At 35.2% G+C, this 16,595-nt stretch overlaps 1 protein-coding gene across 1 annotated transcript in view; it reads right to left on the minus strand.

Moving 5' to 3' along the window:
- Positions 1 to 16,595, minus strand: part of Tex11 (testis expressed 11) — a 289,052-nt gene that overhangs the window by 245,296 nt on the left and 27,161 nt on the right. Inside the window, exons 5-7 of the mRNA XM_021719909.3 lie at positions 14,411 to 14,490; positions 8,275 to 8,355; positions 8,064 to 8,183 (exon numbers count right to left, since the gene is read on the minus strand). Of these exons, the coding sequence (XP_021575584.3) occupies positions 8,064 to 8,183; positions 8,275 to 8,355; positions 14,411 to 14,490 (281 nt within the window). The remainder of the gene's footprint in view (positions 1 to 8,063; positions 8,184 to 8,274; positions 8,356 to 14,410; positions 14,491 to 16,595) is intronic.

A 16,595-nucleotide genomic window follows, 5' to 3' on the forward strand; every position in this document is an offset into this window, starting at 1 on the left:
CAAGTCATGCTTAATAAAAATAGTATATCATCTTCACAAGGAATAAAAACTAGTAGTCTCAGATATATTCAGCAGAGTACGAGGTGACCTTCTGGGCTGGATCCTCCAGGATGTGAGAGGCCAAGAGTAAAACAAAAGGGAGAGGGAAGCTTAAAGATGTCCAGGTGAGGCCATCCTGACCTTGGCAGCCCAGCTGCCCAAACTAGACAGAGGTGGGACATTTTCTTGGCTGGGAAGAACAAACTCCTCTAGTCAATCACATCCCTATCTTGTACACCAGGTTCTCCTTCCTATCCATCTTGTCTGAGGTAGGAAAGACCTCAGGGCTCCTATACCTGTTCCCTATAGCTCCTCTTCACCTGTGGGCTAAGGCCCCTGAGCTTCTGAACTCCATGACCCCACAGATAACAGCCTAGGGCAAAGATGCCACAGGCTGAACTCCTTACAGGAAGTGAGGAACCTGAGGCCATAAACAACTCTTGGGCCCAGTTGGTCCATTAGTCATGGTAATGTTTCCTGCAGCTATAGCCTCCCTCCTGGGTGAGACTGACCTCTAGCCAGAGGCCTCTGGAACATTCAAAGTCTAAGTATTTGGAAGCTAACATGCTCTTGGTAGAAGTATAAGTTTCCCAACATTCTAATTTTTAACTAAAAGCTAAAACTTTATAACTGCAAACATCGCTGGTCCATGAAAAAAAAAGTTATCACTGGCAAAAATGCTCTCCACTGATTTCCCTGAAGTCATATACTCCATTCATTTTTATGAAAATATCTGCTAAATACCTAAGTATACATGAACAAAGACTGCATCAGTTATGCTTTCAAGTAAGTTTCTAATTCAGCTCACAAGTTAAACAATCACCTAAGGAAGGACATTTCCTCAATACAGCCATCACAGAAGTGCTCTATGTGTACTTCCTTTTTCATCACAGAATATTAAAATGTATCTGCTGGGCATCACAGCACACACTTTTAATCCCAGCAACTCAGGAGGTTGAGGCAGGAGAACTGCAAGTTCAAGGGCAGCCTCAGAAACTTAGTGAGGCCCTGTCTTAGTGAGACTCTGTCACAAAAAAAACAAAAATAAAAAAAAGTCTGGAGTTGTGGCTCAGTGATTAAGTGCCCCTGGATTCAATCCCCAGTATGAAAAAACAAACAAATAAATAAATAAATAAAACAATATGTCCTCCAAGTTAAAAATTTAATAAAAGTAATCATCTTTACTGCCTCATTAAGGATATTTTAAAGTAAAACTGACTGATAAAATATCTACTAGAGAAGTACAAGCTATTGTCTTGATTTACATCTAAGCATCAGTCATTTTAACATTGTTGCTTTTGTGCCGTTAACACAAAAACTAATAAAGCAAAAAAAGAAAAATAACATTTTAGAATTATGAAAATAGTTTTGACCTCTCAGAATGCTAACCCAACTTCCATTGCCTCACTCCATTCAGTCCTTAAATCTCTACACTCTGTCTTCTAATTTTACCTTGCTACTGAAAACTTTTTTCTGTAATCACTGTCACCTTCCTGAAGGCCATGTCTAAACACCTCCAATGCAACCTCACTTCCTTTATTTCTCTGAAGCATTGGCTACTACTAACCATCTAAGTTTCCTTCTCATACATGACTCACTGTACTAATCTTTCATTTCTTGTTTGATCTCCGTCCTTTCTGCTTATTCTAATTTTGACTACATATCCCCAAACACACCTCCTGGCAACAAGTAAATGTGGAATGAATAGGCTTTCTTATCATGCATCCTTTCCTTTGTCTAAAACTTAAGTGGTTCAAGTCCTCACTGAGCATAAATGCTTGCTTCCATTTTAATGTCTCCTGTATCTGCCCTATCTTACCCAATGCTTATTACTTTTTACTTTTTAAAAATATCTTTTTAGTTGTTGATGGGCCTTTACTTTATTTATCTATGTGCAGTGCTGAGAATCGAACCCAGTACCTCACACATGCTAGGCAAGCATACTACTACTGAGCTACAACTCCAGCCCACTGTTGTTAATTTTGTAGTCCACACTTTCATTAGTCCATGCTTACACTATGCCTCCATACCTTCTGTTCATGTTTTAATTCATTCCAAGCGTGACTGCCAAGCGTGACTACTCTTTTTTTATTTTTTGGTTTTACATTTCTTTTTTTTTTTTTTTTCACATGACTACACTTACCTCTCTCCAGCCACCTTCCACTATAATTTTATGAAAATATCAAAAGTATTTTTTCAAAAAGGTATATCTGAGTTTTCTCAATCTGGGTCCAAACTTAGTTTTTACTATACCCTTGCAAATATTTCATTCCAGATGAACTGGTCACACAGCATTCCTTAAAAATGAGATGCACAATTCTGCCTATGTGACTCTATGCTCATGCACAAGCCTTTGCTCTACTTGGAATAGCCTGTATTTTCGTCCCCACTTTTCTAAATCTGTTTCTTCAAAGTTCAAATCATGCCCTAAATTATTTGTGTCTTCCCTACCAACCCAGTCACCAATAATCTTCCCCCTTTTCTACACTCTTGTAGCCCTTGCCTATACCAGTGTTTCTCAGTTTTTCACATCTTACACACACTACTTATCACTCTTCTGGTAGGGCAGCAAAAAGATCAGAGAGACAATAGAAATAGGAGAGATCATCTGTAGCATATACATCTATATAATATCTATGATTGTTAGGTACCATGCTAAAAGTTGACAGTGCAAAATTAATTTCTTAAGTCACTACTTTTTTGTGGTGCTAGGGATTGAAAAAGAGCAAGCACTCTGCCAACTGAGCTATAACCCTAACCCCATTAAGTTACTACTTTTTTAATTAGTATGAAAGATGATAGATAATGGACCATAGTACTTGGTATAATAGAAAAAGCTGAGCTTCCACTTGGCTTGCATCTATAAAATAGCCTACATCATAATCTTTATGTGTAAGCTCATGGCTTTTACCTCAATGTGACCTTGCTAGGTTCTACAGATAGTCTTATTATATATAGGGTAAGAAGCAGAACCAAAGCAGATGACCCTTGTGTGTGCACATGATGCAGACAGCAGAAAAAGGTACTGCCAATAGACAAGGAAATGGCAAATTAGGAGAAATATGAAGATATATGTTTTTTTTTCTAAAATACTAAAAGATTATACAGGGCTGAGAATGCAGCTTAGTGATAAAGCCAATGTTTAGCATGCATGAGGTCCTGGGCTCAAACCCCAGTACCAAAAACAAATAATAATAAAAGAATATAAATGGATAATCTGTGGCACAAAGGTAAACAGAAATGAATATTTTGAAGGTAGATATAAGGAGAGAGAAAAAGTGAATTTCAGCAATTATTATGAAGGTCATGTGACCACATTAAACAGCAAGTTTCTCACCTAATCTATGACATTCATTTGTCACTTAATATTTTCCTTTTTCCATTTAAAAATGTGTTCATAGCCTAACTTCCAAATTATATATATACCCAAACACATATTTGTTTTTGAGAAGGGGTCATATTATCTTGCTTCAAACTCCTGGACATAAGCGATTCTCCTGCTTCAGCTTCCTTCTAAGTAGCTGGGACTACAAGTGCATACCACCTTGCCCACCTTTAATTTTCTGGAGGAAAGTGACAGCACTTTATACTTCTACTCATATTCAGAACTGCACACTGCATGCAGATCATTAATATGCACTACTCTCATGGTACTTAATCCTATCTTTTTACAGTTTTTTGTTATTTTTAGAGATACATGACAGTACAGTGCACTTTGACATGTTATACATACACAGAGTATAACTTATTCTAATTAGATCCCATTCTTGTGGTTGTACATAATGTGGAGTTTCATTGGTGGTGTATCCACATATGAACATAGGAAAGTTATGTCAGATTCATTCTACAATAGTTCACTTAATTCTATCTTGTATACATACCTTTTATCTCACCAACTAAATTATAATCTCCTTGAGAGCAGGATATATGCTTATTTGCATTCCCCCACAAAGCCTAGCACAATACTCTGTTCAAAGCAAATACTCCTTTTCTGTTGAGTAATAGAACAAATGATAAGTAATTAACTAATTGGTTCAATGGCAAGTGCCTAGAGAACAATAAATCCTACATTATCTTTAAGAAATATCTCAAGGGGGCTAGGGATGTGGCTCAAGCAGCAGCGCGCTCGCCTGGCATGCGTGTGGCCCAGGTTCGATCCTCAGCACCACATACAAACAAAGATGTTGTGTCCGCCGAAAACTAAAAAATAAATATCAAAAAAAAATTCTCTCTCTCTCAAAAAAGAAAAGAAAAGAAAAGAAATATCTCAGGGGCTGGGGTTGTGGCTCAATGGTAAAGCACTTGCCTAGCATGTGTGAGACACTGGGTTGAATTCTCAGCACCACATAAAAATAAATGAATAAAATAATGGTCCATCAACAACTAAAAATATGTAAAAAAGAAATATCTCAGAAGGTTTGCTATGACAGAGAAAACTCATTAGCAAACAACACTGTTAACAAAGGTTTTTAGAGATGTCTTCTGCCAAACAGTCATCAATAAAATCTACAGTTCTAATAATAAAAATGTCATACAGGTGGAAATCAACTTATAACAAAAATAATTAACCTCCGAATTACATATAAAAACACATTAAAAAGATAGTGCACTATGACCAAGCAGGTTTCATTCCAGGGATGCAAGATTAGTTCAATATATGGAAATCAATAAATATAATCCACCACATCAACAGACTTAAAGACAAGAATTACATGATTATCTCAATAGATGCAGAAAAAGCATTTGACAAAGTTTAGCATTCATTCGTGTTCAAAACACTAGAAAAACTAGGGATAATAGGAACAGTTCTCAAAACTAAAAAAGCTATATATGTTAAACCCAAGGCCAACATCATTCTAAACGGAGAAAAACTGAAAACATTCCTTCTAAAAACTGGAATAATACAGGAATGCCCTCTTTTATCATTTCTATTCAACATAGTCCTTGAAACTCTAGGCAGAGCAATTAGGCAAAAGAAAGAAATTAAGGGGATATGAATAGGAAAAGAAAAACTCAAACTCTCCCCATTTGCCCATGACATGAACCTACATTTAGAAAATCCAGAATTCAACCAGAAAACTTCTAGAACTCATAAATGAATTCAGCAAAGTAGCAGGATATAATTAACACCCATAAATCAATTGCATTCCTGTATACCAATGATGAGTCAGCTGAAAATTAGGAGGACTATCCCATTAACAATAGCTTCATAAAAAAAAATACTTGGGAATTATCCTAAAAAAAAAAAAAAGAGGTGAAAGACCTCTGCAATGAAAACTACAGAACATTAAAGAAAGATATTGAAGAAGACCTTAGAAGATGGAAAGATTCCCCCATTTTATTGGACAGGCAGAATTAATGTGGTCAAAAGCACTATACAGATTTAATGCAGTTCCTTTTAAAATTCTAATGGCATTCTTCATAGAAATAGAAAAAGTAGTCATGAAATTCATTTGGAAAAACAAAAGGCCCAGGATAATTAAAGAAATCCTCAGCAAGAAAAGTGGAGCAGGAGGCATAAACTCTACTACAGAGCTATAGTAACAAAAATGGCATGGTATTGGCACCAAAACAGACATGGACACCAATGAAGAGAGTAAAAGACACAGAGACAAACCCACATAAATACAGTTATCTCATACTAAAAAAAGGTGGCATAAACATGCATTGGAGAAAAGATAGCTCTTCAACAAATGGTGCCAGGAAAACTAAAAATCCATATATTGCAGAATGAAACTGAATCCCTATCTCGCCCTGCACAAAACTCAACTAAAAGTGGAGCAAAGACCTCAGCATTAGACCAGAAACCTTGCACCTACTAGGAGCAAATGTAGGCTCACTACTCTAACATGTTGGCTTAGGAAATGACTTCCTCAATAAGACTCCTAAATCACAAGAAATAAAATCAAGAATCAATAAATGGGATGGTATCAAACTAAAAAGCTTCTTCAAAGCAAAGGAAACAATCAAGAATGTGAAAATCTTTGCCACCTGCAGCTCAGATAGAACATTAAACCTTAGGATAGATTATGTGTGTGTGTGTGTGTGTGTGTGTGTGTGTGTGTATACACACACACCACAAAAACAAATAACCCAATCAATAAATGGGCAAAGAAATTGAACAGGCACATCACAGAAGAAATATGAATTGTTAGCAAATATATGAAAAAATGTTCAACATCTTTAGCCATTAGAGAAATGCAAATTAAAACTACACTGATATTTCATTTCACTCCAGTCAGAATTCGCAGGAATACAAAAAAAAAAAAAAAAGAATACAAGCAATAACAGGGCTGGGGTTGTAGCTCAGTGGTAGAGTGCTCACCTCGCCATGTGAAAGGCACTGGGTTTGATCCTCAACATCACATAAAAATAAAATAAAGGTATTATGTCCATCTACAACTAAAAAAAAATATTAAAAAAAGAATACAAGCAATAACAAATATTGGCAAGGATGTGGGGCAAAAGGTTCACTCATACATTGCTGGTAGGACTAAAAATTGGTGCAACTACTCTGAAAAGCAGTATGGAGATTCCTCAAAAAATTAGGAATGGAGTCACCATTTGACCTGGTTGTATCACTCCTAGGTATATATCTAAGGGAGTTAAAATCAGAATACTACAGTGACACAGCCACATCAATGTTTATAACATTCCAATTCACAATAGCTAAGCTATGGAACCAACCTAGGTGTCCTTCAACAGATAAATGGAAAAAGAAAATGTGGTGTGTATATACACGATGGAATATTACTCAGCCATAAAAAGAAATGACTATGACATTTGCTGGTAAATGGATGGAGCTGGAGACTATCATGCTAGGTGAAATAAGCTAATTCCAAAAAACTGAAGGTCTAATGTTCTCCCTGATATGTGGATGCTAACACACCACAAGAGGGGGAGGGGGAAGAATAGAAGTTCAGCCATTTAGACAAAGAGGAATGAAGGGAAGGGAGGGGAAATAAGAATATGAAAAACAGTGCTGGGTTTGTGGCTCAGTGGTAGGGGGTTCATCTAGCACATGCAAGGTCCTGAGTTCGATCCTCAGCATCACATAAAAATAAATAAATAAAATAAAGGTATTGTGTCCAACTACAACTAAAAAATAAAATAAAATAGGAAAGACAGTAGAATGAATCCAATAACACTTCCCTACATACATATATGAATACACCACAGTTGAATCTCCACATCATGTACATCCATAAGACTGGGATCCTAATTAGAATAAGAAATTCTTCATGTTTGTATGAATATGGCAAAATACATTCTACTCTCATATATAACTAAAAAGAACAAATAAAAAAAGCTTCCACTCCTACTTTTAATGATGTCATCTTCTAAAGTTAAGAATTATATAGTTCTCAATATTAATCATAACTACTCAAAGTTTCAGGTAGCCAAAGATGATAAGATTTACATATCAAGCATTTTCATACACTGAAAAAAATGCTACAAGACTAGATGATTTCTAAAGCCTTTTTTAGGTCCAGATTTATATACAGAAAGCAAACACCTCATGGCTTACATTTTGACAACTGAAAATGCACAACTAACTCCATGATGACAAAAGGAGGAGACCCAGAAGGCAAACAGAGGTAAAATGCAACTTTGAAGATCGTGTGATAGCAGCAGATTTTTAAAAACATCAACAAACAACCCAGAACAACTACAAATAAGAAGGCTCTTTTCAGGCAGACTATGAATGTAAGAGAGTCACAAACAGAAACAGGTGTTTCAGGTCAAGGATGCTGCCACAAATAAATGGCAGGTGTGACTTGCAGTGGTTGAAAATGATGTTTAGCTACGTATCAGTCTTTTCACCTTCATCCACCCCCGCACATATTTCAATCACGATGAGTAATATCACCGTCAGATATAAGACAGAGAGAAAAAGGTCAAATATAACATCCTATAAATGGCCAGTGACACCTGACTTTCTTTTAACATATTACATCTCATCACTTTTGCATTTACATATACAAAATACCCCACCATAAAGCCCTGGTGCCTATGACACCTACTGATTCTGCTTGGTAAGAAAGCACTTTGAAGAGGTCATTCTCCACAGCAGTCTTCTGCATGATTAAGTGGTCCTCAGAGTAGCTCCTCTGCACTAATTTGACATATAATTGCTCCAGACCCTGGAAAATAAAACAATACCACAATGTAATGATGAAACTAACAAGAGATGTTACTAATAATTGCCGCAGCAAAAAATCAATGGTAACTTACAGCCATGGCAGCTTGAAAAAATTCATCAGCGATCAAAGCATTTCCAACATCCACCCACCCTTTTCCTGTTCTCATATTCATCTAGAAGAGAGAAGTTAGAAAATAGTTTTTAAAACTTCACACCTCCCTCAATCTGGCTGGAGAGTACTGGGGAAAATAATTAATCCTGTCAATATACAGTCACATAACCCACGAAAGGAAAAAAATCAGTACTTATTAGAGTTGTGTGTTCTGCTTTGAATGCCACAATTTAAAAGAAATAAACTTAAGAAAAGCAATAATACCAAAAAATTAATAGTCCTGATAACATATCTACTAAAATATTGGGATAATTTATACAGGAAAAGAAAGTTTTGAAAACTTGATACATGCATAATTGATATAATTATATAATAAGCATTAGACTATGGTTCAACACCCCTGGGTTCTAGTTTTTAATTTTATCCCTAATACAATTTTGACTAATCCAACATTAATACTAAGTATCCTTTACATGCCAGGCACCCTGGAAAAGCTAATTGATAGATATTTAAGTAAATAGTTGATAAGTAATATACAAAAATGCTGTGGAAGCAAAGAAGGGCTGGATCAAGATGGAGGACAGAGCATATATAACAGTCATCCCTTCTACCATAAATCCCAGAGACTCAGGAGTTTGAGGCAGGAGGATGTCAAGTTCAAGGCCAGCCTCTCCAACTTACTGATACCCTGTTTCAAAATTTAAATTAAAAAAAAATTAAAGGACTGTGGATATAGCTCTGTGGTAGAGGACCCATGGGTTCAATCCCTAATACTGCAAAAGAAAATCAGAAATATCTACATACTGCTGCAGGGTGATCCTAAGAAGTAACATTCAATTGTCAAGTGGGGGGAGAAATGGACAAGAATACACATGAATGCTACAATTTATCTAAGAAACTGGAGGTGGGGAAGATACAAGTTATGCACTGGGACTGGAGCTCTGGGTCACTGCTAGAGCTTTCTGCCTGGCATACATGAGGCTCTGGGTTCAATCCCCAACACTGCAAAGAAAAAATAATATTAATAATATATACCTGCTGATTATATTTAAAAATCATAAGCAATAAAATAAAATGATTATCTACAAGAAAAAAAGAGTAAACACATTTTATTGTTTATAATTTTAAAATATAATCAAACAGGTATATATTATTAATATTATTTTTTCTTTGCAGTGCTGGGGATTGAACCCAGAGCCTCATGTATGCCAGGCAGAAATAAGCTAGACTTATTTAAATATACTTTATTAAGTAGATTTGTCTTTGGAAGCATATTAATCTTTCAAAATTATAAAACAAAATTTATTCAAACTGGAAAAAATCAGTAAAAATCAAAAGTAAATCAAAAGAAATTGACCTAATTATCTATCAAGTTGAAGGCACAATCATAAAGCAAGAATTACTTCAAGTAACTTCTTTTTTGTTTTTTGAGCTGGGGATCTTAATATGTTGCCCTGAACAGCCTCAAACTCCTGATCTCAGGTGGAAAGGCTTCTGCCTCAGCCTCCTGGTCAAGTAATTTAAAAGCAATATTTTAAGAATATTAAAACCATATGCTGAGGTTGTGGTTCAGTGGCAGAGCACTTGCCTCACACATGTGAGGCCTAGGTTTGATCCTCAGCACCACATAAAAATAAATAAACAAACAATAAAGATATTTTTTAAATACCAAATATTTTTTAAAAATAAAATAAAATCACATTTTGGGCTGGGACTGTGGCTCAGCAATAGTGCATTTGCCTGGCATGTATGAGGCACTGGGTTCGATTCTCAGCACCACATATAAATTAAATAAGTAAATAAATGCCAACATTTATTTTTAAAAAATCAAAGTTTGACTAATGGAATATATTCTGAGAATAAAAGAAATATGAAAAATCTAGGTCTAAGTGTGTAGATCAGTTGTAAAGTATTTGCTTAACCAGTATGAGGTCCTGGGCTCAATCCCCATCATGAAAAAGAAATTGTTTTCAGAAATCATATTATCTGATAATGTTGATATTACTATATTCTGAAACTATTATAAATACATATTTTAGGATGAAATAAATTATTTAGTATATTAAGGTTATAAGACAGTAAAAGATATACAACAAGGGGCTGGGGTTGTGGCTCAGTGGTAGAGAGCTTGCCTAGCATGCTTGAGGCACTGGGTTTGATCCCAGGCACCAAATAAAAATAAAACAAATAAAATAAAGGTATTGTGTCCCTCTACAACTAAAAAAAAAAAAAGATATACAACAAAAAATCAAGAAGGCTAAGTGAAATACTATAATATTAAATACCATTTAAAAATTTAAGTAAGAACTCATGTATTTTCTTTTTTTTCAAAAATATGGCCAGGTGCAGTGGTACATGCTTGTAATCCCGGCTACTTGGGAAGCTGTGGCAGAGAGACTGAAAGTTCAAGGCCAGCCTGGCCAATTTAGTGATAATCTGTCTCAAAATTAAGAAAAAATAAAAAGGGCTGGGGATGTAGCTCAGTGGTAGAGCACCCTGGGTTCAATATCCAGTACTGAAAATATATATATATATATATATATATATATATATATATATATATATATATATATGGATATAGATAGATAGAGATATGTGGACATATATAGATATATAGATTTTTTTGCATTACTAAGTATTGAACACATGAGCACTGTACCACTGAGCTACATCCTTGGCCCTTTCTAGTTTCTATCTTGAGGCCAGCCTCAAGCTTGTGATTCTCCTGTCTTAGCTTATTGAGTTTCTGGAATCATAGGAATGTACTACCATGCCCAATTAAGAATCTCTATTAAAAGTAAAGAAAGCTGTTTGGAGGAATGACTGATTCCAGGTCCACGACAGGAATTATATCAGATGAGGCTGGAATACTGTCATATTAGAAATTTTTTAAAAAACTATTGAACTACTGGGGTCATGTCAGAAGGATTGAGAACCAAGTGGTTCCTACCAGTAGGTCAAAGATAGAGCAATATGTATCAATAAAAATAACTACAACTGAATGAAATTCATTACCTATATATATTCATATAGATTTTATTATATAGGGGGTGGGAGTGCTGGGTATTGAACTTAGGGCCTCATGCAGACCATAATGATATATTTCTTTAAAAAACTTACTTGGGGCTAGAAGTGTAGCTCAGTGGTAAAGTGCATGTTTAGTATCCCCAAAGTCCTGGGTTTAATTCCCAGCACAAAATTTTTTAAAAATATCTGGCTACTGTTTAAGATGTTAGAGAACCTACTCATTATTTCTGAAAATGACTAAAGAGCAAGAACCAAGCCCTTAGTTTGTTTTTCTTTATAAACTACACTTCACCCCAATATAATTAACTTTCAATTAATGAACAAAGAAGGAACACAGAATTAGAATTAGAATATCCAAACCCCTACAGAAATATCAAATATAGAACAATAATCATCAAAGGGCACTAACAGAACAAAAAAAGTGATAGGTAGGTATTAGTACATCATACCACATATAAATTATTCTGACAAAATGCAAACCTGAATCAAAATAAGTTTCTTGATCTAACTACCAGTTCACAGGAAACTGAGGACAGAGGACTATATTTCAAATGATATCATGAGAATGCAATCATCAGAATCTAGAATTTAATAAATTCTACAGGACAAACACCCTGGCTTCTTCAACAAATAAATTTCTTCTACAATAGATTTTTTATTTTAAAAAGAGAGAAAATATGAAGTTTAAAAAAGACACATTAGGGGCTGGGGTTATAGCTCAGAGGTTGAGTGCTTGCTTCAAGCATGTGAGGCACTGGATTTGATCCTCAGCACCACATAAAAATAAATAAAATAAGGCTGGGGTTGTGGCTCAGTGGCAGAGTACCTGCCTCACACGTGTGAGGCACTGGGTTCAATCCTCAGCACCACATAAAAATGAATAAACAAAAAAATTTAAATAATAAATAAGTAAATAAATAAAATAAAGATATTGTGTCTATCTAAAAAAATAAAATAAAAAATAAAAGAGACAGATTAATAAAATACAAGATGAGAATCTTCTTTGGTCCTGATTCTATGAAACCAACTCAAGGGTTCAGATATTCTAATTCTACATTCCTTCTTCGTTTAATTACTGAAATAGAAACTCCCTCATTAACTACTTAGTTACCCCAAAACATGGTTTGTACCAAAAGACAAACTAAATGCTTGTTTACTGCTCTTTATTTAATAGTTTTCAGAATAATAAGTTGGTTCTCTAACCTGCTGAGGGCAAGGGGTTGTGGATCTGGATGTTTAATGATTTCAGGAAATCTTTGTTAAGTTTTATAAGGTATAATAGATATTGGATCTGTTGAATAAAAATATATCTTGTCTTTTAGACTCAGATACAAAATTATACATTTTAGACTTGCTTTAAAATAATCCATTGGGCCAGAAAGTTATTGTTGGAGGATATAGAAGAAATGAATGACCATGAATAGAGGATTATTCTAATTGAGTGATTGGTAAATGAGGGAATCACTGTAATTATCTTAACTGAGTTTTATGTACAATTGAGCTTTTCCATAATAAAATACTGCTTCATAGCTGAGGGTGTAGTTCAGTGGTAGAGTACTTGCCAAGCATGTGGAAGGCCCTGGGCTACATCCCCAGGACCACCAAAAAATGCATGCATGTATAATGATTTAAAACACTGGGAAAAATATTTTTCCACTGAAAAAACATGATTGCCTCCAGGGGACAAGACAGTAGACAGAGAGGAACTGAGCAGAAAACTGCTATTTTTTATTACTGTCATTATTTTTCTGAAAATTTTAATTTCACATAAATATATATATATATTATTTGGGGAAATATATTTATTTTTGTGATGCTAAAGATCCAACCCAAGATCTTCAGAATGTTAGACAAGCACTCTCACTGAGCTACACACCAGTCCTTAATTTTTTTAAGTAATCGAAATGCTAGAGGAGGACTTCGAGTTTCAGCCATAATTGAATAGTTTGTTTCAGACTGACCTTCCCACTGAAAAAAAAATATTTACAAAAGTTGGGCAAAATATAACTGTTCAGGGACATTACAGTGGCTACATTTTGGCAAAAACAATGAAAACACACAAGATAAACTCCATATTCAACCCAACTTTATTATATGACATACTATGTGGATTTTTCAGGTAATTGTAATTATATCCACATGGGCAAATATACAATCTATCTATTGTATATTTACCTGCCCATTTTAGTTTATCCAGCACTTCTCAAAAAAACCCCATAATTTTAACCCTATAATACTCTAAGGTAGATACTAGTATTTTCACATTACAAGTGAGAAAACTAAATAATCTTCCAATGGCACATAGCTAGAAGTCACAGAACTGGAATTCAAATGTAGGACTCCAGACTTCTAATACTGCACTCTAGCTGGGTGCAATGAAGCACACCTGTAGTCCCAGCTCCTTGGACGCTGAGATAGGAGAATCACTTGAGTTCAGGGGTTTCAGGCCAGACTGGCCAACATAATGAGACTCTGTCTCAAAAAAAAAAAGTGGAAAAACAAAATCATATAATCTCTACTTACTTAATAGTTCAAATTTTTCATTAGAGAAACTCTTCTAAGCCTAAATAATACCATTCCCTTGGATAGAGAAACTGACATGCTATCAAGTTAGAGGTGATAGGCCAGGCACAGTGGTATTTGTCTATATTCTCAACTATTGGGAAGGCTGAGGCTAGAGGATCACAAATTCAAGGAGAGCCTCAATAATTTAGTGGAATCCTGTCTCATAATAAAAATAAAAAGGGCCAGGAATATAACTCAGTGGTAGAGCACCCTGGGTTCAATCCAATTCCTAGTACCCTCCCAATGCCACCAAAAAGAAAGAAAAGAAAAAGAGGTGATAAAAGCAAAAAGGAATTCATAAATCCAGATTTACACAATCAATATATAGTTAGTTTACTGAATCACAGTAATAATAAATATAGAACTGCCCAGATCTTCAACTGTAATACACTGATGATAAAAAGAACATCGTTAACACTAAAGGTTTCAACCCCCTCCAGTTTTATACTAACTTCAACCATTTTAATCAAAGTAACAATTATCTCATTTCATCTACACTTTCTCCTCAATCAACTAGGACTTACCAAAATCTGTCTTCGAAGAGCTTGTTCTGAAGCAACTGAGACTTCACACATACACACCAACTTGCAAGCAACATGACATACTGCAAAACAGTAATTAGATACCCATTAAAAACAAAACATTCATTCTCCTTTTATGTACATCTATAAAGAGGAAAGATGATTGAAGTGAAGCCAATTTTTTTTGTTTAAAGAAAAACAAGTCTGAACCTGGGCATGGTGACATATGCCTTAATTCCAGTGATTTGGGAGGCTGGAGGTCTGCAAGGTCAATGCCAGCCTCAGCAATTTAAGGAGACCCTGCCTTAAGACACATTTTCAAAAAAATGTGGTAAGAATGTAGCTCACAAGTAGAACACTTCCAGTTTCAAACCCCAGTACCACCAAAATATATATTTCTTTGTTTGTTTTTGTTGTTTTGTTTATTTTTGTGGTGCCAGGGATTAAACCCAGGGCACCATGCATGCTAAATGCTCTACCACTGAGCTATACCCCCAACCCCAAAATAAGAAGTTTAAAGGCCTTTTTAAATAATCAATTTTCAAAATGAAATGACCTGACACTTACCAAATGAATCATTTGCTTAATGCTCCAGAGAGATATTTAATTCTCAAATTTTAATTTCTATACATATTAACTCACTGAAGATATTGATTCCATAAGATGCTCTTGTATGTACCATGCTGACAAAAGAATAATTTTAAGTGGAATCTAGAGTTATTCAACATCTGACAAAAATCTCTTGACATCAGGAAGGATAGTTTTAGATTTTTCTCCTAAAATGAGAAACTTTCTAAGAATGTATTTTCTTAGATGACACTAAAGTTCTTGAAGTATAATTTAGAAAATAGAGATGGCTTCATTATACAGATCATTTTCCAAGAAAATAGGCAAATAAGCAAGTGTGAATAATTTTAACTTTTTTTTTTCAGTGCAGGGGATTGAACCCAAGGACACTCTACCACTGAGCTACATTCTCAACCCTTTTTATTTTTTATAATGAAACAGGATCTCACTAAGCTGACCAGGCTGGCCTCAAACTTGCAATTCTTCTACCTCAGCCTCCCAGGTAGCTGGGATTACAGGTGTAACCTCTTTATTTCTGTAGTTTGTTTCATCATAAGTCATCTCTAAGTTTTAAAAAATGACTTTACCTATAATTGAACTAATCACTTTATGTGAGATCTCGGCAGCCATTCTTTCTATGCTAATACAATTTCTAATAAATATTCCATCATAAAAGAGACAATCTGCCCATCTGAAATTATAGGGAAATTGGAATAGTCAGATTTCAACTCCCCATCGTGAGATGCAAAAACTATTCATATTTCTCTCTCTCTCTCTCTCTCTCTCTCTCTCTCTCTCTCTCTCTCTCTCTCTCTCTCTCTCTCTCTCTCTCGTATCAGGGATTAAACTTAGAGGCACCTGACCACTGAGCCACATCCCCAGCCCTATTTTCTTTTTTAAAAAATATTTTTTAGCTATACATGGACACAATATCTTTATTTTGTTTATTTGTTTTTATGTGGTGCTGAGGATCAAACACAGTGCCTCACATGTGCAAGGCAAGCGTTCTGCCACTGAGCCACCAATCCCAGCCCCCCAGCCTTATTTTGTATTTTATCTAGAGACAGGGTCTCACTGAGTTGCTTAGTGCCTCGCTTTTGCTAAGGCTGGCTCTGAACTCATGATCCTCTTGTCTCAGCCTCCAGAACCTCTGGGATTACAGGCAATGTGCCATGACACCTAGCTGCTATGGATCTCTTAATGACATTATTTTGTTCTAAAAACACATTTGATAAAATTATGTCTAATCATACACTTACACTGACTTGAATTTCCAGTTTTGAAAATATTTCCTTTCTTTTAAAAAAATTTTTTTTAATTGTCTATGGGCCTTTATTTTATTTATTTATTCATATACAGTGCTGAGAATCAAGCCCAGTGCCTCAACACATGCTAGGTAAGCACTCTATCACTAAGCTACAACTCCAGCACAATATTTCCTTTCTTTTCATCAAAGTGTATTAATTCTTCAGTGTTCTCCAGACCCTGAACTCTCAATTATTTCCTCTCTCAAAAGGTATGTTCAGTACTACCCTCTCAATTTACTTGTTCCCCTCTGTCTTCAATTATACTCATTTCTCCCCATTCCCACATTCAAAAAAAATCAATTAACCCCATTATA

This window comes from Ictidomys tridecemlineatus, chromosome X (assembly GCF_052094955.1).
Source record: "Ictidomys tridecemlineatus isolate mIctTri1 chromosome X, mIctTri1.hap1, whole genome shotgun sequence".
NCBI classification, from domain to species: Eukaryota; Metazoa; Chordata; class Mammalia; order Rodentia; family Sciuridae; genus Ictidomys; species Ictidomys tridecemlineatus.